Here is a 22,703-nt window from a genome sequence, read left to right on the forward strand (position 1 = left end):
CACAGTCACCCACTAGAACCTGCCTGGGAGAGTCCATCTCGGCGGGGGATCCACATCTGTCCCTGACGCCCTGGCTGGCCCCGGCGTCTTTCCCTCCTCGACTGGACTTCTTCTTCCATAAAACAGGCCTAACTGCACTTGCCACCTGGTGACGGAGCTCTTTGAGCTCCCTGGATAAAAGATTCTGTAAATACAGAGCCCTGTCACCAGACTGGGCGGGGTGGAGTAAGGAGGCCGCATCAGATTCCCAGGAGGCAGAGAAACAGCCCCTGGGGGGCCAAGGGGGCACCAAGATCCTCTGAGGTTACCGCCTCTTGCTGGCTGTCAGGAAGTCTGACATTAAAGTCCCCCCCACCCCCACCCCCACCAAGGCTACTCTGCCTGTGATGGTTAAATGACAGACGCCAACAGGCTGTTGGCAGGGAGGAAGAGATGGAGGGGCCTTGGCTGCAGGGAGGTGGCTGGAGGTGTTACCCTCACCCGTGTGTGCATCTGACACAAGTGTATTGAGCACCTACTAGGATCAGTCCTGGTGCAAGTGTTGGGAGTCCTGGGGGAGGCAGACAGGGACACGGCTCATTCTGCCACTACGTGGGGGGCGGGAATGGGGAAGCCCGGTCTCTGGAAGCACGGAGAAGCTACCTGACTTGACTCTGAGTCCAGGACAAACCCGTCTCCCTTCGTCTCTCAAAGACCGCAGCGGCAAAAGCCCTTCATGCTGAAGCAGCGCCGCTTCTCACCTGACCTCACATCCGAGGAAACAGAGGCCAGGGAGCCTCGCTGGTTTGTCCCAGGTCACACAGCCAGTTGTGTAACAGACAGGACAGTTATTATTTGCATTTTACGAACGAGAGGTGTAGTGGCTCACAGAGCAGGCCACAGAGCAAGCAAGCAAGCGGTGCACCCGGCCTAGACCCAGGGCTGCAGATCGCGGGTCCCCCTTGCTTTTCGGCTGATGTGGGACTTGCCACGGCTGCTGCTCCTCTGGGCTGGAGCGGAAGAAGGTTCCAGGGCCCCAGAGCACTCAGGTTGGTCTCTGGCAGGCAGGGGCTGGGGCGGGAACCAGTCTGGGCTCCTCTCACTGAGCTGTTCCCCGGCATCTCCAGCACAGAGCCAGCCTCTCCATTAAGCAGAGCAGGAAAAAAAAAAAAAAAAAAAAAAAAAGCAGAGCAGGCTCAGTGCCCAGGACGCAGGATGCTTCAGGGGCCCACGGAAATGTTTTCATTTCATTTCTTTTAACACCGGAAGCAAAATTAAGCACAATAATAATGAATACTTACTCATGAATCCAGCCTAGATTAGTCATCTTTCTACCCACGTGGTTGTAAAATATAATTTTTAAAAAAATTTTTTATGAAGGAAGGGGCCACTGAGGCAAAAGTGCCTGGCAACGGAGAAAGCCATTGTGTGGCCCCACGGCAGTGGCTGCACCGTCATCCACCCAGAGCCTGTTCCAGCTGGGGCAAAGCTGGCCACCTCTGCCCTGCCACTGTTTATGAAACGATGACAGAGGAAAGGAGGAGCAAGAACAGAGCAGTGAAAAGAGAGGAGGGCCGCTGGGAGAAGACTAACAAATGAATGGTGGCCGGACAGAGAGATGAGTCTGAAAGGGCAGAGGGTGGCTGAGGGAGAAGATGGCAGAAAGGCCAGGGGCAGCGGAGATGGGGAGACTGAGCTGTGTGTGATCGCACAAGTCTGACGGGTCCCATCGGTGAGGATGGTCAGGACAGAGGGAGGGGCCTCACACAGTCCTGGGAGCCTTCAACAACAAGACCAGGAATTTCCCAGGGGCCCTAATTACATTCCCGTGGCTGCCGTAACAAATTACTACGGATTTGGTGACTTAAAACAACAGAGATTTATTCTCTCATAGTTGAGAAGACCAGAAGTCCAAAACCAAAATCACTGGACGAAAAGTCAAGGTGTCGGCAGGGCCTTGCTCTCTCTGGAGACTCTAGGAGACACTCCGTCCCTGGCTTCTCCCAGCTTCCGGTGGCCGCCAGCACACCTTGTCTCGTGGCCGCACACTCCAATTTCTGCCTCTGTGGCCACATTGCCCCCTCCTCTTCTCCTCTGCCTCTCTCTTAAAAGGACACTGGTGATTACATTTAGAGCCCACTCTGATAATCCAGGATAATCTCCCCATCTCAAAATCTTTCCTTTAATCGCATCTGCAGAGACTTTCCATGTATGGTAACATTCACAGGTTCCAAGAATTAGGACCTAATATCTTTGGGGCCCGTTATTTACCTACTACAGGCCCACAGAGGCAACACAGTTTAGTAGAGGGCTGCCTCTAGCCAGCCTGTGGCCATGGCCCTTGCCTGAGACCAGTGGAAGTCACATGGCCTCTTGCTTTACAAACCAGCACATCCTGGGAAGGGGGTCCTTCTGCCGGGATCCTTGGAAAGGAGTGAAGCAGGCTCTGCAATGGAGGTGGCAGGATATGGAGACTCCACTGGAACTGGCTAGGACAGAACTGAGGCATTAAGCACCTCGGGGTGGAGAAGGTGTCAAGAGAAGCCCCCTCCCCTACCTGGAGGCTGACTCTAAATCTGATTTCAGTTCTCACTTCACTCATCCCGCGTTCAGCAGATACTCAGACATGAGCCAGCCCTTGTCTTCAGGGAGCTCGAAGCCTAACCCCAGAGGCAATCACTGTTGTCTTCAATAGATTGTAACTGCAGGTGAGGACCCTCTTTTCCGGGTGGGGCAGTGGAGACCCAGGGATGGGGGGGTCATCTTTGTATGGAGTTGACTTAGCACCAGGGCTTCACATTTCCTCAATCCCCTACCCCCAGCGTCTTCCTGTCCTGATTTCATCATTTCTAGTCTCTTCCTCTTGGCACTTTAAAAGTGAAGTAACAACAGTTTCATCTTCCCTTAGAAGAGCTTGCCAGCAAGTGACTCCTCCCAAGCTGGGCACTTTCTGCATCTGTAGAGTTGGCCAGTGGGGAGCCAGGGCACAGGACCCTTGAAGTCAGGCAGCATGTTATTCATTCAATATCTATCAAGTGCTCTTTCCACACTCAGATTTGAGTAAAGCAGGGGAATAGGTAACCAGCCTTGCCTTCTCAGCACCAACTGGGGCAAGCATCCTCCTTAAAATGAAGAAAAGCTTCTGCCATGAAATTTGGGGGCCTCTGAGGGCAGATTGAGAAGCGGCAGAGCTTCCTGCCAAGTCTGGAATCCCAAAATCAATCCCAAAATGGAAAAAAAAAAGGGGGGGCTTGGATATGGAGAGAAGCTTCTAATCTCAGTTTTGCCTCGTTCAAGCTGTGTGACTAAGCAAATCACTTAAAAACTTATGAACCTGTTTCCTGATCTGTAAAAAAAAAAAAAAAAAAAAAAAAAAAAAAGTGTAGAAATGCCTAAGAGAACAATTACGCAAGAGATTCCAACAATCCTTTGGGGGAGGTCCTCTAAGGGCTAACTACACGCTAACCCTCCAGGTGGGTCTTAGGCCAGGGGTCGTCAATCTCTCCTGCTCCCCACTTCCTCGTGCCATCTTCAATACCTTTAAGGTCCTGGCACCCCGGCCCTGTCGAGTCAGCTTGCCGAGAGCTGGGACCCAGAAGGCCGCGGGTGGGGTGAGGCGCACGAGGCAGTACCAGGACAGGGCTCAAGTGTTTTGAGCAACCAGACCGGGAGTCAAGTGCGAAGTCAGGCCAGGTCGAGCCCCTGCTTGCCGGCTCCATCCGAGTTCTCCAGCGCCCAGGGGGTGCCCACTCACCCGCGCCTCCCACGCGCGGATTCTTGTCTGGCCGTGCCCCGCCCGCTTGGCCCACGCGGCGGGCGGGGCGAGCCGGAGCCTTTGTGTTCAAACCGTCCAATGGGCAGTGGCAGTGGGCGGTGACGCGGGCGGGGTCTGACCAATGGGCTGCGGTCTGTCAGCGTTGACTGACAGGCGCACACATAACACACTCGGCCACGCGCGCCCCGTCCGGCCCCACTTGCGCAGCGCGGTTCTACGCGGGCCGCATTGTCCGCCAGTCCGCCGTCCGCAGTTCCCCGCGCGCCCCGGGTCCCCGCGCCGACCGCACCTCCCCGGATTCCGACGTGGTAAGGGGGTGCGCCCGAGAGGCGCGGCTGGCCTCGAACGTCCCCGGCCCCGCACGGAGCAGCGGCGACAGCAGGTAACAGCCGGCCTTGGGCCTCTGGCGGGCGGACGCGCGGGGCGAGGGTGGTGGGGCGGTCTCGCTCCCCTCCCCGCGGGTCCCGGGCCCGGCCTGACCCCGGGGTCATCGTCGGGCTGCACCGGCCAGAGCCGAGCTGCCCAGGCCTGGCCCTTCCTCTCCGGGCCAAGCTGGGCCAGGCTCCAGCCCCGCCCGGCGCACGCCCCTGGACCGGTCGAGAAGGGCCAGCGCTGTGCCAAGGCCGCCGTGACTCATCTCCGCCGCCCGGCCCCCGCCCCCGGGACTGGCCGCTCCACTGGTCAGTCTGGAGGGCGGATGTCTCCGGGCGGGACTTCCCCGGGCCGAACCTCCCCGGTAGGCGAGGAGCGGAGACCCGGCTGTCCCAAAGCGGCCCAGGCCAGTGCCCGCGTTTTCGTGCCAGTCAGGCAGTTTCCAGGGACAGGTAGTTCTCTGCTTCTGCCGCCGCCTGTCATAACTCTGGTAATAGGAGGGAGGCCCATTTTGTTCAGTTCTAAAAAAAAAAAAAGAAAGAAACCAAACAAATAGGAGGCGGGAGTGTGACTTAGAGCAGAGAGGCAGGGAAGGCGCATGGTTGGTAAAAACAAAAACAAAAAACAAAAACAAAAAAGCTCCCGCAGGTTTAGCCAGTAGGGAATGAAGGGAGCAGAGTTAGCACCTGGAGCGTTTTGCAGGTCCCAGGAGAGAATGTAGTATGAAAACGTACCGCGGAGGATGCCCAAGATCTAGGTTAAGTCTGACGACTGGATGGATACTGCCATATAAGTTTGTGATGGGGGTGGGGAAGGGTGGAGCTGAGAAAGGATGTGGTTCCTCTCAGAAGTGGGAAGGGATGTTTTATTTGAGGGTGTCTTAACGGGTGGGGGGTGGAGGCGGGGTATGTTTATTCTGATATGCAAAAGATTGGAGCTCTGAGAGGCTCACCTCTTGTTTTGTTTTGGAGGACGGGGCCTTGACCTTTTCATCTTGTGAAACCCAGATTCAGTGATAAACTCTTTCGTGATAGCAGAACCCTATGAGAAAGACTAAAAGGCACCCCTGGAAGGGTGCTGACTGCTGATGGTTTTCAGCAACCCCCCCCCCCACACACACACACCCTCTCTATCTAAATATTTATTTATATTCTTGCCAGCAGTAGCTTGAGTTCTGTATAAACACATTGCTTTGTTCCTGCCCCAGGGCGAAAGCTTCATCAGCTTCTGCAGGGCAGGGTTAAGAGGAGGAGCCTGTGTGAGCATCTGTAGCTTTCAGGTGGGGAGGGCAGTAGCCGGGGTGGAATTACCTTATAAGGAATGGAATATAGAAAAGGATCCAGACCAACTTCCTGCTGTGGCCACTACCAATCAGTCCCTTTACCACCATCGGCTAAAACCAGGGTGGACATCCTACCTGTGAAGACACCAATAAGACCCAAGACAGGAGGCTGCTTGTTTTTCAGAAGAGGACTTTGTAGAATTCTTCAACTGGACTAACCAGATCTCCTGGTTTCTGTAGTCTGAGTTGGGATGTGTTCGAGCCTATGTCCACCACACAGCCCAGAGAACTAGTAATTTAAGTATCAACCAGGAATATTGGAAGTGATAAGTCACAAGTACTAGGACCGAAGTATAACAGTGACTTTGTGGCTGGCCAAGGCACCATGTTCAGAGTGCTCACACTGGTCATCTGAGATTTTGAGTCTGGGTTTATAGAACTGAAAGGTTTATGAATCCTCCTTGTGTTGTAGAATGCCGCCTTTTGCCATGTCCTTTCACCCTGGCCTCCTCTGAGTCTTCCTTGTCAATTCCAGAGCCTTGGTTTTCCACCCCACGTAGTGACTGGTCTGGCTGGTAGGGACTGAGGGTAATCCCACACTGCCGCTCCACCTGCCTGTTTTGTTAGTTTGTTAACAAATGTAACAGCTCTGCAGCCTGTTCTGAACATACTGGAGGCTGTAAAAGACTCTAGTTGGGGACACAACAACATATTCCTGAAACAACTTGAAAACTTCCTGGTGGAGTGGAAGGACCCAGGCTCTGCAACCTGTGAGAGCTGAGCTCAAACTCTGCCACTGTCACTTACAGGCTGGGTGGCTGTGGGCAGGTTACTGATCATTTCAGTGTCCCAGGTTCCCCCCTGTACAATGGGGGTAACGATGCCTTCCTGGATTATAATGGGTGTGTAAGGAGCCGGGTACCTAGGAGGCATTTAGCAAAGTATTTTATTGTATCAAGATGCACTGATGTTGCAGCCCAATCATCATTAATGGGATACGGCATCCGGGCACCATCAAGGTGTAGGCAGGGGTTACGGTGCAAAAGTTTTCTGGAGTCAAAGTTTGATTGCGGCTCTGAATCAGTGAATACAGCTATGAAGAAAGGAAAGCACGTCCCATCTAAGGGAAACAAGCTAGAACAAGAACAGGCACAGCTCTAGGGACAGGGCAGCACGGTAAGATGGCTGGGCTGGAGAACGGGTGCAGGGCAGCAGTGACGGAAGGCGTTCATTTAGCACCTGTGGCCTCCCTGTCAGGCGCCACAGGCTCTGTCTCATGTCAAAGGTTGCAGAAGGCCCAATTCTAGCTCTCACGGACCTCAGCATCCAGTAAACTGAGAATTAGGAAATCCTGTGGAAGGTGCCATGAAAGAGGCTGCCCAGGGCAGAGGGCAGCAGGGTGGGCGGGGCCGGGATAATTAATAAATGCCCCATGTCACCCACATCTCAGGCTGTTTCAGTTGAATCCCGGCGGGGGGGTAGGGATTGGCTGGGAGGCAGTGCCTTGTTTCTCCTCCCCTGGAGAGGGGCTGAGAACAGCCCCACGCTTCACATGGCACCCTTTCTCTCCCAAGACTCTTCAGGGGAAGGGTCCCCCGCCCACCTCATCATGTCTCGAAGAAGCCAGCGCCTAACACGCTACTCCCAGGGTGATGATGACGGCAGCAGCAGCAGTGGAGGGAGCTCGGTGATGGGGAGTCAGAGCGCCCTGTTTAAAGACAGCCCTCTCAGGTAGGGGGTCGCCACTTCCAGCCCCACCCCCCTCCGTGGGATGCACTGACCTGCAGAGCAGATGTTTTGGGCGGTTCACTGCGCAGCCTCTTCGTCTTGTGACTTTTGTGGGCAGAGATCAGATACCCATGTCTGGTCAAAGGGGACATTCACACCTCTGGGGATGCCAGGGCCCAGTGCTGTTTCTTCTCTCCATACTGTAAGCTAGGCTGCCACCCTCATGTTCAGAGAACAGGAAGTGGGGAGAGGCAGCTAAGCCGGGCCGGAAACCCCAAAACCGAGAGCTGGGCTCACAGGAACCCATTGTGCTCTGGATGGCTCTGCCAGTCTGGCCATCCTCCCCAGACCCACACCCACATGTGCCACTGTCTGTAGGGCCTCCTCAGGGCCAGCGAAGCAGAACAAGTCCGAGGGGCACCAGGATGTGCGCTAAGGCAGGTGCCTGCCTCACCCTGCCCCCTTGCAGATGTGAGGCCCAGATGACAGCCCCTGAGGCTTTGACTAGCTCTAGAAGGCCAGGTTGGGTTTGTCTGGGTTTTCAGTGGGTTGTAGAAATTACTAATCCATGAGACCTGGATTTGAATCCTAACTCCATCACTTACTGATGACCTCGCCTAACTGCTTGTGAGATTTAGAGATAATGGGAGCACAGAAAGTACCTGCTTTGCGGGTAGACAGTCAGCAGTTGGGAGTTGTTAGTTGCCTAGCAACAAGGCCACGCCCCCCCATCTTAGGAGGGCAGAGCGCTGCCTAGGGCGCCACTTTCGCTTTCCTGGCTGGGCTCACCTGCCAGCTCCCTCCTCTCTCCTCCTGCTGACCTCCCACAGGACCCTGAAGAGGAAATCCAGCAATGTGAAGCGCCTCTCCCCAGCACCGCAGCTGGGCCCCTCCTCCGACAGTCACACCTCCTACTACAGCGAGTCTGTGGTCAGGGAGTCCTACTTTGGCAGCCCCCGGGCCGCCTCCATCGCTGCCTCTCTCACCAGGAACTCCATCCTCGACGACCAGCCGCTTGGTGACCCCTTCTGGAGTGAGTGTCCACAGCCTTTCTCCTGGGTCTCTGCTGCCTCTGGAGATTTACGGTCCAAAATCCTCCCCGGGGGTTTCCTAACCGCTGCTGGGCCAGAAGAGGGGCTCCCCACCTTCGGAAACCCTTGGGAGAGCAGCTGAGTGTCTGAACTTCCAGGCCCTTTTCGATGATGGAGGAGCCACGTAGCTGCTCCAGGCCTAGGCGACGGAGGGGCCGGTCCTAGTTCACCCTCCCTTGACCCAAGGGAGCTCGGGAGGGGCTAAGAGTAGCTTCCATCTGCCCATCAGAGATGCTCCTCGGGCTGTCCCCGCGAGTCCCTCTGGAACACCCTCCTCGGAGCATCTCTGCCCCAGGAGAACCCCACGTTCTTCCCTCCTCAGGTGAGGACCTGCGGGTGAGGAGGAGGAGAGGCACAGGTGGCCCTGAGAGCAGCAGAGTCAACGGGCTCCCAGAGGACAAGCTCTCCGAGGACTTTCTCGGGTCGTCCTCGGGCTACTCTTCTGAGGATGACTACGTAGGTAGGCGACGTCCTCCCTCCCCAGCCTCCGGGAGATGCTCCACCAGGTTCCTGGGCTGCTGGGGAGGTGACGGGAAGTAGGGGAAGGCGCCCTTACAGCTCGAGAGAGCATGGTGTCCAGCTGAGTGTCGCTGCTGTGCCACCATGGTGCCCTGAACCCAGGCCTGGGGTGGCCCTCAACAGCGCTGGGATGCGATCGCCCGGCCCCACGAGGCCTTGAGCAGCCTGTGGCCAATTCCCTTATTTGACTCATTTCCAGCAAGTGTTTAACATGGAGCTTCACACGCAGGAGGTGCTTGATCCCTTAGTCTAGTTCTGAGTGGTCTGAGGGGTTGCTGGTGAGGAGACAGAAGCAGACAAGGCATCCAGGGGAAAGGAAGTGTCAGAAATCTAGCACTTCGCTTCGTCAGCGTTTACTAGCCTGCTAGCTGCCAGCCTCTGTCACTTGGGTCTCAGCTCAAAGTCTAGAGGAGCAGACAACCGACAGTCTCCATGTCCCAAGGCTCTTAAGAGTGAGGACAGCGGTGGTCCAGTGGTTAGGACTCCGCGTTTCCACTGCAGGGGGCACGGGTTCGATCCCTGGTCAGGGAACTAAGATTCTGCAGGCCCTGTGGTGCACGGCACCTCCACACCAGAAAAAAAGAGTGAGGACAACTGGGCATCTCCTCTCCTCCCTGCAGGCTACTCAGAGACAGACCAGCAGGGTTCAGGGTCACAGCTACGGAACGCTGTCTCTCAGGCAGGCTCCCTTTTCTGGATGGTGGTCACTTCTCCAGGTGGGTGCCAGCTGCTCTGTACGTGATTGTTTCCATTCTCTCTGGCAGTCACTTTCATCCATCTTTCTGCAGTTGGGTATCCAACCCGTTAGAAAGAGACTGTAGGGCCACCAGGGGTAGCTCGTTCCAGAATAATTACTGGGAGCCTGGAGCCACGGGAGCACCCTTGCTTGGAAGCTGGACGGAGGGCGTTGGCAGCGCAGGCGGGTGGGATCACAGGACCTGGGTAGCGTGGAACAGGACAGAGGTGCGCTGGCAATCAGGGTTGGGGTCGGGGCAGGGAGGACCGCTGGTGGAGACACACAGGCCACTGGTTCGGGGTGGCACTTAGGCTTGATGGGCCCTCTTCCAGGCCGGCTCTTCGGACTCCTCTACTGGTGGATAGGCACCACCTGGTACCGCCTGACGACAGCTGCCTCCCTCCTTGACGTCTTCGTTTTAACCAGGTGAGCAAGACTGACAAGGAATCAGAAGGCCCTAGGCAGAAGGGGCCAATAAAGCATCTAAACCTGTACGTGATGGTTTCTCTGAAGGTTTTTTTTTTCCCAGTTTACTTGCAGCTTTTATTAGTGAGTGTGGAGTGGACACCCAGAGCCCCCTTTTCTGCCTGACAGTGGACAGGACTTAGAGTCAGGTGCAGGGAGTGTTCTGGAACGCAGGTTCTTGTTTTTCTTGGGCGCTCCCTTCCAAACACCAGCCTAGCCACTTCTGAGTCTCACACAAGCCCAGCCTTACTCCTGCTGGCCAGGCCTTAGGCTCTAGCCAGCAAGTGGTGTTTCCCAGAACATTCAGCATCCCTCTTGGCCCCCTGGTGATCTGGACCCCCAGTGTTTTCCAAAAGAAAATACTGTCTGACTGAGGAGTTACTTTTTTTTCTTCTATATTTGCTTGCCTAGAGGACATCTGTCTGTGAAAGTTTTAGGTTATTCAGAGACCCCAGTATTTACTTATTTATTTTATAAATTCATTTTTATTTATTATTTTTGGCTGTATTGGCTCTTGGTTGCTGCTCATGGGTTTTCTCTAGTTGGGGCAAGCGGGGGCTACTCTTTGTTGCAGTGCGTGGGTTTCTCATTGCAGTGGCTTCTCTTGTTGCGGAGCATGGGCTCTAGAGCACAGGCTCAGTAGTTGTGGCGCACAGGCTTAGTTGCTCAGCGGCATGTGGGATCTTCCCGGACCAGGGTTGAAACCCGTGTCCCCTGCATTGGCAGGCGGATTCTTAACCACTGCGCCACCAGGGAAGCCTGCTCCCCCCGCACCGCAGTATTTATTTTTGATAACATCAATACAGTTCAGAGTCAGAATTGTCCCCATCACTCCAAGCTTTGCAGGTAAAGCATCCAATCTGGCCCTGGCAAGATGAGAGGCTTGAGGGTGTCCTCTCTAACTCTAGCTCAGCACTCAGGAAAAATCTCTAGGAACTCCCTGGGGGCATATAGAGGCCCTGGAGCCCTCCTGACACCTCCGCCTGCCCTCTCTCCCCTCCTGTGGTCCAGGCGCTTCTCATCACTGAAGCCGTTCCTGTGGTTCCTCTTGCTGCTGCTGCTTCTGACCGGCCTGACCTACGGTGAGCTCATCCACTGTCACAGGGAGGGGTAGAACGGGAGCTTGTGGAGATGGGGCTGGCGAGCCAGAGGGGCAGGCAGAGTGTGGGCCGAGGCTGGTGCTGAGCAGAAATGTGAAAACTAGAGGGACAGTGATCAACTACAAAGAAGGGAAGGAGGCAGGACGAGCGGGGTCGGGTGGAGCCTGGGCAGCATCCTGCCTGGCTCTCCTGGGTCCTCAGGTGACCAGTGGGTGAAAGGGGAAATGTTCCGATCCACTGGTCTTGTCCTTGGTTTGGCTTGCTACGCTAGACTGCCTAGCATGTCTAGAGCATCCTTGCAGCCCCAGGGGCTGGAACATGCCTTAGTACAGGAGTACTGGGGTAAAAAGCAGGGACTCTGACACTGTTGTTAGCAGTCGTTTTCCCTCCATTCCAAATCAGGGGGTTGTCTGGGTGAGTGAATTATCGTTACAGCAAGCTCAGTCTTCAGCTGTCTTTAGGATCAAAACAATGAAGTAGTAAAGAGAAGTAAGAGCACCTTTTTGCACCGAGATACTGAAACACCTGTCACCTAGAAGATGCCCCACGTTGTTCCAGTCTCTCTTGTTGAACTTTCACATTTTTTACATAGTTGTAATCATTATGTGTATATATTTTGTGTTCAACTTTTGATTTGACAATTTTACATGAGTTTCACAATTTCCTGTGAGTTGCCCCTGTGGCCCCCAGGCTCAGTTTTACCAATTTATAATTAAAGACCATGCTTTATTATTATATTTTTAGAGGTGGTTTTATAGGTTTAGCATCTACTCAAGTTGTATTTCTTTAATTTCTGCCAAGGTAGAACATCTTTCCAAGTGTTGATTCCTTTGTTTCCTGTTACAAGAACAGCTTGTTCCTATCCAGTGGAAACTGGGCATTGCCCTTAAAATAATAATGACCTTTTATAATCTTACAGTGTTTTGTTCAGGAAGCACATTCGCTTGTGTTATCTCAGTTTGTTTCACCACCCCCATGTGGGGTTGGTGGAGCTGAGGTTCTCGTGGTGTCATGAGATGCATACAGAAAGTCTGAAAGGCAGAGGGGTGGAGTGACCGGCTCCGGGAGGGCAGTAAGTGAAGGCCTGTCCGGAGGGTCTGACTTAAAGTCTGGTGGTCACGTGCTTCCCGTTGCACCTGCTCGAGGCCAACAATTGAGTGGCAAGTGTGGCATCTTACCAGGGTGGAGATCCCACAGCCAACATGGCTTTTTCAGGTGCTGTCAGCCCCACGCATACATGTACACGCACACACATGGCACGTGCATAGCTCAGGAGTAAACACATCACAAACAGGTAGCCCCTAAAGCAAGATGCAAATGTCTCTGTGTGGTGGCAGCCTTGTGCTCTGTTCTGGGGCAGCAGGCAGCCTCTCTGAGCAGGTGGATTCTGTTTCAGTGATTCTCAACTATGGCAGCCCATTAGAGTCACCCGGGGAGTTTTATTTATCTATCTATTTATTTATTTATTTATTTTGGGGGGCCATGCTGCACGGTTTGTGGGATTTTACTTCCCCAGCCAGGGACTAAACCCACACCCTCGGCACTGACAGCTCGGAGTCCTAACCACGGGACCGCCAGGGAATTCCCACCTGGGGAGCTTTTAAAACTCCTTATGGAGGGATCCCCCAGGCCCACAAACTCACTCTGGAGGGCGGGGCCAGACACTGTTTCAGAAGCTCCGTGGGTGATTCTGATGTACGGTCTGCACTGAGGACCACCGTCAGAGCCTCTGTGTTCTACCATCGGATCACCACGGGATCATCCCCAACTTGTGATAGCCGTTTCCTCCAAGCTTTGCCACCGATGGAAAGATGAGAATTCCTGAGGGGACGTGAGGATGCGTACACGCTGGGATTGTCAGGTGGAGGCTGCTGCTTCAGAGAGTGGCGGGAACCTCCACCCCTCGTACCGCCTTTGGCCGGGGCAAGGCTCCCGCGAGCGAGACAGGCTGCTGGTGAGCGCTGCTCGTGAGGCTGCCGTCCGCGCTGTGGCCCCGGCCCAGGTTAACTGCCCTCTCCTCTGTGTGCAGGCGCATGGTATTGCTACCCCTTCGGGCTGCAGACGTTCCACCCCGCTGTGGCTTCCTGGTGGGCCTCGAAGGGCAGCGGCGGGCAGCGTGCCTTGTGGGGTTCCAGAGACTCATCCCCACATTTCCAGGTGAGCATCTTAGGGTCGCAGGCTCCCGCCTCGGCCTGAATTTGCCATTGAAGTCCCTGCCCTTCTTCCTCACACACACAGCTGAAGAGGTGCTGCCAGGATACCTTTCTCTACTGTTTGTGGTGCAGGTGTTGGGGGGATGTTTTGCCTGTGCTTAAATATGAATCAAAACTGCCCAAAAGTTAGTTGCCATCCTAAGAAGCATGGAAAACAGAAGGAAAAGGAATAAGACAAATTGTCTTGCCTACTTTGTTCCTTTTCAGTATAATTTCATGAATCTTTACTGAGTACCTTCTGTGAGTCAGGTAATATCCTGTTCTGTTACCTATTACAATAGATAAACCACCCCCAAAATCAGTGCCTTAAAAGTACCAGCACTGGGGAATTCCCTGGTGGTCCAGTGGTTAGGACTCAGCACTCTCACTGCCATGGCCCGGGGTCAGTCCCTGGTCAGGGAACTAAGGTCCTGCAAGCTGTGCGGTGTAGCCAAAAAAAAACCAAAAGTACAGCATTGGATTAGCTAGTGAGCCTGCAGTTCCTCTGGGTGGCTTTTCTGGTCTGAGCAAGGACAGCTGATCTTGGCTGGGCTCCCTCGCCTGTCTGCAGTTGACTGGTGGATCAGCAGGGGCGGGCTGGTCTAGGCCTGGGCTGGGCAGGTTGTAGCTTTGCTGTCCAGCAGGTAGCCTGGGCTTGTTCTCATAGTGGCCGGGCAGGGTTCCAGCAGAGTGGAATCATGCCAGACCTTGAGGACTAGATTCAGAACTTCGGCCACATTCTATTGGCTGAAGCAAATCTCAGAGCCAGGCCAGACTCAAGGAGGGGGAAATAGACCCCACCTCTCCATGGAAGCACCTGCGAAGCCACATTGCAGAGGGCACAGATGCTGGGAGGAGGGCAGGACAGTGGCCATTTTTGCAACCTGCCAGAGGCTAAAGATGGATCCGGCCCAGGCCCTGCCCTCAAGAGGCCTGCAGTCCAGTGGGGGGCGATGAGTGCACAAACAACCGGAGTGTGTATGTGCAGGTCCTGGGGTCTACGATGAAAATGTAAAACTCTTTGTCCTCTAATTATAGTTATTTGAACTTTGCTTGCATCCTGCTGAATTTAATTTGCTATCACATTTTTAACCATTTATTTTGGTAGATATTACTTTCCTGACCCTGATTTTATTATTTCACAAAATAATGATGTGTTCTGGCATCTTTAACTTTTTTTTTTTAATCACTAGCAAAGACAATTCAATTTCAGGACCACCTTTTCTGTAAAACGGGGGAAGTAAAGAATGACATATGTTTGTATTTACTTTCATCTGCATAAAGACACTAATAAAAATAGTTGCCTCGGGCTTCCCTGGTGGCGCAGTGGTTGAGAGTCCGCCTGCTGATGCAGGGGACACGGGTTCGTGCCCCGGTCTGGGAAGATCCCACATGCCGCAGAGCGGCTAGGCCCGTGAGCCATGGCCGCTGAGCCTGTGCGTCCGGAGCCTGTGCTCCGCAAGGGGAGAGGCCACAACAGTGAGAGGCCCGCCTACCGCAAAAAAAAAAAAAAAAAAAAAAAAAAAAAAAAAAAAAAATAGTTGCCTCGTTTGGGAGGTGAGGGCTCTGAGTGGATGGGGCAGAGGTCAGGAGCATGAGTTTTTGCTGTTTGTTTGCTTGCTTTTTGAGTCATGCAAATACTGCCTAGTTTAAAAATGGAATTTTTGAAAGTCAGAAGCCCAACCTCTGTACTCAGTAGGCTCGTGCCTTTTAACTGACAGTCAACAGGCTGTGTTTTATAATTTCATTTGGGTGTTTCTGGGATTCTCTTCCCTTCCTCTATAGCAAGCACTGTTGTCGTAAGTCCCTAACCTCTGTGGCTCTTCCCTCCCCGTCCTGCCAGGCGGAGCAGCGCATCCTGTCCCGGGTACACTCTCTGGAGCGGCGCCTGGAAGCTCTTGCTGCTGAATTTTCCTCCAGCTGGCAGAAGGAGGCCATGCGGCTGGAACGCTTGGAACTGCGGCAGGGGGCTGGAGGGCAGGGGGGCAGCGGCAGCCTGAGCCACGAGGACACCCTGGCGCTCCTGGAGGGGCTGGTGAGCCGCCGCGAGGCTGCCCTGAAGGAGGACTTCCGCAGGGACACCACTGCTCAGATCCAGGTCGGGGAGGGGAGCTGAGGGGCCCGTGGGGCTGACACCCTGGGTGTGTGGGGTGGAGGGGGCGAGGCCCTGCACCCTGACATGAGGGAGACAGTAGTGTGTCATTCAGGGTCAGACGGCTCTACCACTTGGCAATTACCTTCTCTAAGACTTAGTGTCCTCCTCTTTAAAATGGAGACTCTCCTGTCTGCCCCGCCCCTGGTTGTGAGAATATGAGATTGTAGCGCGCCTGGCACAATGCCCATGTAGGTGTGGCACATCATGCAGGTGTGCAGTAAAGACCGAGAGGAGTCTTGCGTGTTTCTGAGAAGCACTGTAGCAGAAAGGCCAGGAGCTGAAGTTTGCAATCAAACAGGCCTGGTTCGAATTTGGTTACACCACTTACTGGTTGTAAGCGGCCTCTGAGCACGACTCAGTAAAATCCTTAGCCTCTCTCCTATGCCTGATAGGAAGAACTGGTCACCCTCAGAGCAGAGCATCAACAGGACTCAGAAGACCTCTTCAAGAAGATTGTCCAGGCCTCGCAGGTTGGTGGGCTTGGGGGCACTTGGAGCCTACGGTGGGGCGCTGATTGAATTCATCATCTGTTCTTGGGCTCAGAGAGACACCTTGGCCCCTAAGGGTCTGCTTAGATGCAGAATGGGGAGAAGGGTGTGTAGTCTCCTGACTTCTGCTTGAACTGAATCCACCTGGGCTGGAACACTCTGCAGAGACGCCCTGGGATCATGCCTGAGGACAGGAAGGGCTACTTTCAAGTGGCCTGTTGTGCTGGGTATACATGCTGAATGAACGAGTGAACGGGTGAACGCCTAAGCACAATAGATATGGGGCGAGACTCCCATAAGGACCTCAACCAGGAGGCCAGTTTGACGTGTGCTAGATCAGTCAGGAGGCCCTGGGGTGGGGATGTGGTTAAGCAAAGACCCCAAAGGGAACAGATCCTGCTCTGGGAGACTGCTGTGAGCCTGACATTTCTTGTATTGGTCCCTTCTTTCTGCTTACAGGAGTCTGAGGCTCGACTCCAGGAGCTGAAGTCTGAGTGGCAAAGGTAACTCGCACTGCCATCTGTCCTAGGCCTGCTCAGCCCCAGCCTCCCCATTCCCACCCCCAGCTAGGCCTGGGGAGCAGAATTCTGATTGTGTCCCAAGCAAAGAGGGAGATGGCTGAAACCTAGCTCAGGACCACCTACTCAGAGCCTGTCCTTGAGGTGCAGTGGAGGTCTGGCAGGGGTTGCAGGCATTGCAAGAGAATTGGGATTCATGGGTTCATTTACAGACGTACCGTCTTTTTTGTACAGCCTCATGCCGGCTGCCTTCCCATGCCCCAGATATCTGTACTCGTGGAGGATGTGAGAGCTGAGGCAGAGTGAATTATGGATCTGGGCTTAGAAGGGAAATGGGATACTGTAATAATTAGCTCCTTGGGATATGCAAGCCAAGTCACAGGCACCGGAGCTGTGTTCTACAGCCAGAACCTCCAAGAGTGAGCCTTGCACTCACCAGTGAGTGGTGGGCACACACTTGTATCAGGTGCCAACTAGGGGATCCTCTTGTTCTCCTCAGCATAGCCTTACCCCTCATCAGAGATCCAAGGCTTACTCTTCTCTCTCTGGGAGTAGGATGACCCAGGAGTCCTTTCGGGAGAGTTCCATGAAGGAGCTGGGGCGGCTGGGGGTCCAGCTGGAAGGCCTGCGGCAGGAACTGGCAGCCCTGACCCTGAAGCAGAGCTCGGTGGAGGGCCAAGTGGGCCTGCTGCCCCAGCAGCTCCAAGCGGTGCGGGACGACGTGAGTTGGAACCATCCACATCCCTTGCTGAACACCCCTCCTCTGAGACGGTCCTAGCAGTCTGCAAGGCAGAGAGCCTCTCAGCCCCTGCTCTGGACTCGGCACAGATGCTGGCTTTCTTTGACAGAAGTTCTTCCTGTTTTCTCATCGATAACATGGAGGGTTGTTCATAACTCTTTCCTCCTTGTGGCCTGAGCAGGCACGTGCTGGCCCTCCCCTCGCAGGCCTGTCCTCGCTCCCTGTCCCCTCTACCCAAGCCAGGCGCCACCCCACCCTGGCCAGGGCTCTGCTGTGGCAGCTTCCACTGTGAGCCTCCCAGAGCGAGACCTTTTTTTGGTCCCTAGGTGGAGTCTCAGTTCCCTGCCTGGGTCAGCCAGTTCCTTCTTCGAGGTGGGGGAAGCCGCACTGGGCTCCTTCAGCGAGAGGAGATGCAAGCTCGGCTGCAGGAGCTGGAGAGCAAGATCCTTGCCCACATGGCCGAGATGCAGGGCAAGTCAGCGAGGGAGGCCGTGGCCAGCCTGGGGCTGACGCTGCAGAAGGAGGGCGTGATTGGGGTGACAGAGGAGGTGAGGACTGGATGCCCCTGGACACCCCCGCCCCCCCGCAATGGCTAATCCACCCAACACACACGCACTGCTTTCCTCCCTGGGGGCCGTAGAGCTGCACAGTCCCACACTGCCAGCTCCCTGGCCTGTTCTATGACCTAAGTGACATCCAGGAGGCTCCGATGTTTGTTTTGGGGCTGGTGTGGAAGGGTGGAGGTGTATGCCTGAGCAAGCGGCACGTGTCTGGACTGCAGCATGGTGCAGGCACAGGAGGGCTGAGTCCAGGGGTTCCTGGCCTCTAACAGTGGGGCCACGGAGGTGGACGAGTCTGCTTCCCATCACAGCTGCTCGGGGCGCCTGTGTTTTAGCAGGTGCACCGTATTGTAAACCAGGCTCTGAAGCGCTACAGTGAGGACCGCATCGGGATGGTGGACTATGCTCTGGAATCGGGAGGTGTGTACACGTCTCCTCCCTTTGCTGGGCCCCTCTCCCTACACTGGCGGGCCCCCTGGCATCTGCTAGGGTAGCTGTGGTGTTAGGCAAGCAGGGCTTGAGGTCAGCAGAACTCACCCAACCCAGAACTCACAACAAAGGCGAGTGACTGCATGGGAGAAGCCGGGATGTGCTGAGCACCCTCCTCGGCCAGGAAGAGGCGGGCGATGCTTACAGCTGCTCTGGGGTCTGGGTTAGGTGTGAAGACTGGTCCTCAGAGAGGGGACGGGCAATAGTAGTCCCTGCTGGGGTTCCCTTGGCTGGCGAGCTAAGCTGGTTGTGTGGGTCTCCCTCCCCTGCTGGAGTCCAGCCCCAGGCGCCCACCCTGCCTTTCTTTCCTGTCTCAGGGGCCAGCGTTATCAGTACCCGATGTTCCGAGACCTACGAGACCAAGACAGCCCTCCTCAGCCTCTTCGGCATCCCCCTGTGGTACCAATCCCAGTCTCCCCGAGTCATTCTCCAGGTGGGGGCCCTGAGCACACCGAGTCGCCTGCGTAGCTGGGTGACTGTCCCCTCCTGGGCCATTGAGAGCTGCGCTCAGGGTGGCTTGTCTTTGTCACCTGCCATGCGCTGACCCGACGTTCTTCCCCTCCAGCCAGACGTGCACCCAGGCAACTGCTGGGCCTTCCAGGGGCCCCAGGGCTTTGCTGTGGTTCGCCTTTCTGCCCGCATCCGCCCCTCTGCTGTCACCTTAGAGCATGTGCCCAAATCCTTGTCACCCAACAGCACCATCTCCAGTGCCCCCAAGGACTTTGCCATCTTTGTGAGTATCCCACCTGGGGGCTAGAGGGGCTGTAAGAGGGCCCTGTGGGTCTCTATTGAGGATAGAGTTGGGATCGTTCTTTGGTTGAGAGGAAGGGAATAGATATGGAAGAGACGGCGCCAAGGTGGGAAACGGCACTTTGGTCTCAGTTACCTCGGGCTGCGGAGGAAGAAACGGAGGCCTGACGAGTTAAGTGACTTGTCACAGATCACACAGCAGCCCTGTGTTCAGAGCTCAGGCCCCCTGCAGTCCCCGAGGAGGCTGGTGCCTGCCATACTGGGTGGGAGGGGACCAGTGGGGAAACGGGAGGGAAGGCCTTCCTCCCTGGGGGCCCGTGTCTAAGAGCAGGATCTTCCCTCCATCCTTTGCTGTCTCTTCAGGGTTTCGATGAAGACCTGCAGCAGGAGGGGGCGCTCCTTGGCCAGTTCACCTACGACCAGGATGGGGAGCCCATTCAGACGTTTTATTTTCAGGTATGGGATTCTGTTCTGCTGGCGGAGGAGGCATATATATGTACTTTCCCATCCATTCAGCAGAGGTTTTCTGAGTACTTGTCCTGGGCTAGGCACTGGGGGTTCCAAGTGAGAAGTCACAGCCCAGCCCACCCACAGCTCGAGGTACGGAACAGAGACCGCTGTCCCTGTGGCGTGGGAGAGGCGCCAAGTATACATCAGCGCAGGGGAGGGGCCCCCCCAGATGGGCAGTGCTGGGGAGCTACCTGCAGAGGGCAGGTATCCGAGTGAAAGTGCCCCAGCTGGGCCTTACACAGCGCAGTGTGGCTGGGCCACTGCTGGGGGGCTCCTGCCTCAACTTGAGTGGGCATCGGTCTCCTAGGCCCTTGTTAGAAGTAGATCCCCAGTCTCAAGCCCAGGTGAATCTCTGGTAGGTGGCCTGAGAGCCACACCAGGGGAGTCCTAGTGTGAGGGAGTGGGTGAGGTGAAGGGACGGGGGCGGGGAGAGGCAAGCCTGGCTACCAGGCAGAGAGTTTCAGCCCTCAGCTGAAAATGAACGTACGACACAGAGGACTGATGGGAACTTGAGAAAGAAAAGAAATTCTGCTTAATTCACAGTGAAGGAATTCTTTTTCAGCATCGACATACATCAGACTCTCCATAAAGGTAGTTCTGTTCATGGTCAAAGAGAGGTCCTGTGAGGTTTTCCCAGTTTGAGACGAATCATGCTGGGGCTCAGTTACAAGGCCATTTTTATGTGGCCGTGGGCTGGGCCTGGCGCAGCCTTACATGCGTTGGCGGCCCCTGTGGGACCTCTGAAGCCTGTGGGGCTCCTTGGCCCACCAGCTGGAAACTCTTGTGTTCCAGCGTCTGAAGACAGGAGCCTTGAGGTCCAGTTCTCTACAGAGGCCCGGGGGAGGGGGCATCCGGCCCTAGGTGTGGCCGTCTCCCCTCCGGTCTGAGGACTCTCACCCCTGCCTTCTCTCCCCAGGGCCCTAAAATGGCCACGTACCAGGTGGTGGAGCTGCGGATCTTGACTAACTGGGGCCACCCCGAGTACACCTGCATCTACCGCTTCAGGGTGCATGGGGAACCCGCCCACTAGGCCTTCTCTGTGCCGCTGCTGCCGCCAGCGGGGAGGCCAGCTCCTCTCGGCACGTGCCCCCTGCTCTGGGGGTGGCTGCGCAGCACCCCCGCCTCTGCCCCCACACGCTTGAAGCGCACTGACTTCCGGGAGCAGGCAAGAAGAGCCCCTGGCCCAGCGGAGATTAGAAGGAACGCGCAGGCTCTTCCTGAGCACCGGGTGGCTCTAGCGGTCAGCAGGCTCCGGCGTCTCTTTTCCTTCTTTGTTCTCTGCGCGCTGGGCACTGGGTGTCTTCTTCTCCCTCCTGCGAGGGTGTATATATGTAGCATGTTGTGGGAAGTCGAGGCAGGGAGAGACGGGATGAGTGCCCATGTTCCGGCAAAGGTGGACGAGACCTGCCTGCCCCTTGCCCATGTGCGGGGGCTGGCACCCAGGGAGCTGCATAAATGAAGCAGGTGCCAAAGCCGTGGGTGAAACAGGCTAGGGCCTGGGGCAGCTGAGCTGTGCCCCCTCCCTAGGCAGAGAAGTGAGGTCCTCTGGGAGGAGGGTGTAGGCTGGGACTGGTCCCCAGGCAGGAAGCTCCTGGGAGAAGGCAGCTGGGCTCCTCCAGAAAGCTAGTGCCATCAGCCTAGGCCCACAGCATTCCTGAAGGGCTTCTATACACTGTACTTGTCCTGGATCAGGGTGGGTCAGGGTGGGCCGTGGGGCTTCTTCTACCCTGGAGGGTCTGGCTCCTGAGAGCCTGAGGGTTACTGCTTCTGTGGCCCTGTAGGAGTCCCCTCTGCTGGGGACAGTAGTTGCTTTCTCCTGATGCTGGGACTGGGGCCCACTCTGCTCCCCACTCCTTGCTAGGGCCCACCTGTGCCCCAGCACAAGCTTGCTGCATTCCCCAGGGTGCCCAGACCTGTCCTTCGAGGCCATAAACATCTGGGGTCAGCTAGAAGTGTTCAGGGGACTCCCTGGACTCTTGTGGTGGCCCAGCGATACAATGACTGACAGTGACACTCAGGGTGCCACGGTGGGAGGAGGTCTGCACTGTTGGCCCTACCCCACCCCTATCAGGCCGCTGATGTAAGAGGCCCCCTAACCCTAAGCCGCCCCTGGGGGCTCTCTCAGCTCTTGCTCAATTCTGTTTCTATTCTATTCTGACTCATTTTCTATGGGGGACAGACAGGGGTGGGGGGCTGGGTTAGGAGGGGGGGCTGAGGTGGGAGCTTTTGGACCCAGCAGGCCCTGCTCTATTATGTATTTTTCAAGGTCTGTTTTTTAACTGAAAAGCTAAGGGCTTGATTCCTAGCCCCGTTCTGTGGGGCCTCGGGTGAGTTCAGGTCCTTGTAACCTGGCTGCCAAGAGGGGCTTGGGGCACTGGTTCCAACTCTGTGGTTCGTTCCGGCCCGTGGGGAGGGGGCAGGAAAGGCTGCTGTGCAGGTGGGCGCCCTGAATGGAGGACGGAGCTGGAACGAAGGCGAGGCCCCGGCCATCCTGTGATCGGTCCTCTGGCACTGGCCCTGCCTCCAGACAACCAGGTTTTGTTTTGCGCTCTCCTGTCACAAATGCTGCACTATTGGTTCTTAATTTTGTATCTCCAGATTCTAATTTATGCCTATGCAAAAAATAAATTATGCCCAGGATTAGTGGTGTGGTTTTTATCTGGCCATTGCACGGGACCCTGCTCTTGGGAAAAAGAGAATGAATTCTTAGCCAAAACAGTGCCCCAAAGGCTTCCTCCTAAGCTTTAGAAACGCAGGCTTCTTGGCTAAAACTCAGCTGTGATGGGAGGTGGGACCTGAGGCAGGCCCAGTGCCTGTGACTCTGGGCTCAAGGGCTGGCAGGAGAAAGTGAGTGGCTTTATTAGCCATCACTGATGTCCCAGTCCCACTGGGAAGCAGGAGGCCTGTCCTGCGTCTCTCAGCGCCACTGGAGCAGAGGGTAGAAATTACCCACTTCACTGCCAAGCTCGTCCGCCGTCAGTGCCGCAGCCCCCTCCGTGGGAACTAAACCCTTGTCCCTTGTACCTGTGTTGGGATGGCACGAGGTGGGTCCCCTGAAGAGCCAGCCAGAATCTTGCCAGTTCCAGGGAGCAGGTCCTGGCCCTTCCCTGCAAATATCTCCCCAGATTCAGTGCCTCCAATGAGCAGCTCCAAGGGCCAGGGGTGGTTGCCCAGGTGGACTCTCAACACACGCCTCTCATCCTGACCATGGCACCTGGCCCAGGGAGGGGCCCCATCACAGCTGAGAAAATAAAG

At 55.6% G+C, this 22,703-nt stretch overlaps 2 protein-coding genes across 3 annotated transcripts in view; one reads left to right on the forward strand and one right to left on the reverse strand.

Moving 5' to 3' along the window:
• The first annotated feature begins 3,898 nt into the window (after positions 1-3,898).
• Positions 3,899-22,091, forward strand: SUN2 (Sad1 and UNC84 domain containing 2). 2 transcript variants are annotated; one of them, XM_081248376.1, is made up of 18 exons: positions 3,899-4,136; positions 6,983-7,139; positions 7,967-8,169; positions 8,550-8,687; positions 9,367-9,462; positions 9,815-9,908; positions 10,959-11,029; positions 13,077-13,204; positions 15,083-15,337; positions 15,787-15,864; positions 16,342-16,385; positions 16,956-17,121; positions 17,466-17,687; positions 18,035-18,119; positions 18,506-18,621; positions 18,754-18,921; positions 19,302-19,394; positions 20,365-22,091. In XM_081248376.1, exons 2-18 carry the CDS (start codon positions 7,018-7,020, stop codon positions 20,476-20,478), a joined length of 2,193 nt encoding a protein of 730 aa, XP_081104502.1. In that variant the 5' UTR covers positions 3,899-4,136; positions 6,983-7,017; the 3' UTR covers positions 20,479-22,091. The 2 variants fall into 2 exon arrangements, with proteins under 2 accessions (XP_081104502.1, XP_081104503.1); XM_081248377.1 differs by lacking the exon at positions 3,899-4,136 and adding an exon at positions 4,529-4,616.
• The window catches only part of GTPBP1 (GTP binding protein 1), a 32,005-nt gene continuing 29,663 nt past the window's right edge, over positions 20,362-22,703 (reverse strand). The window contains exon 14 of the mRNA XM_081248379.1: positions 20,362-22,689. The gene's annotated coding sequence lies outside the window, so the exon portion shown is untranslated. The remainder of the gene's footprint in view (positions 22,690-22,703) is intronic.

Source organism: Mesoplodon bidens (assembly GCF_964165515.1).
Source record: "Mesoplodon bidens genome assembly, chromosome: 11".
In the NCBI taxonomy this organism is placed as follows: Eukaryota; Metazoa; Chordata; class Mammalia; order Artiodactyla; family Ziphiidae; genus Mesoplodon; species Mesoplodon bidens.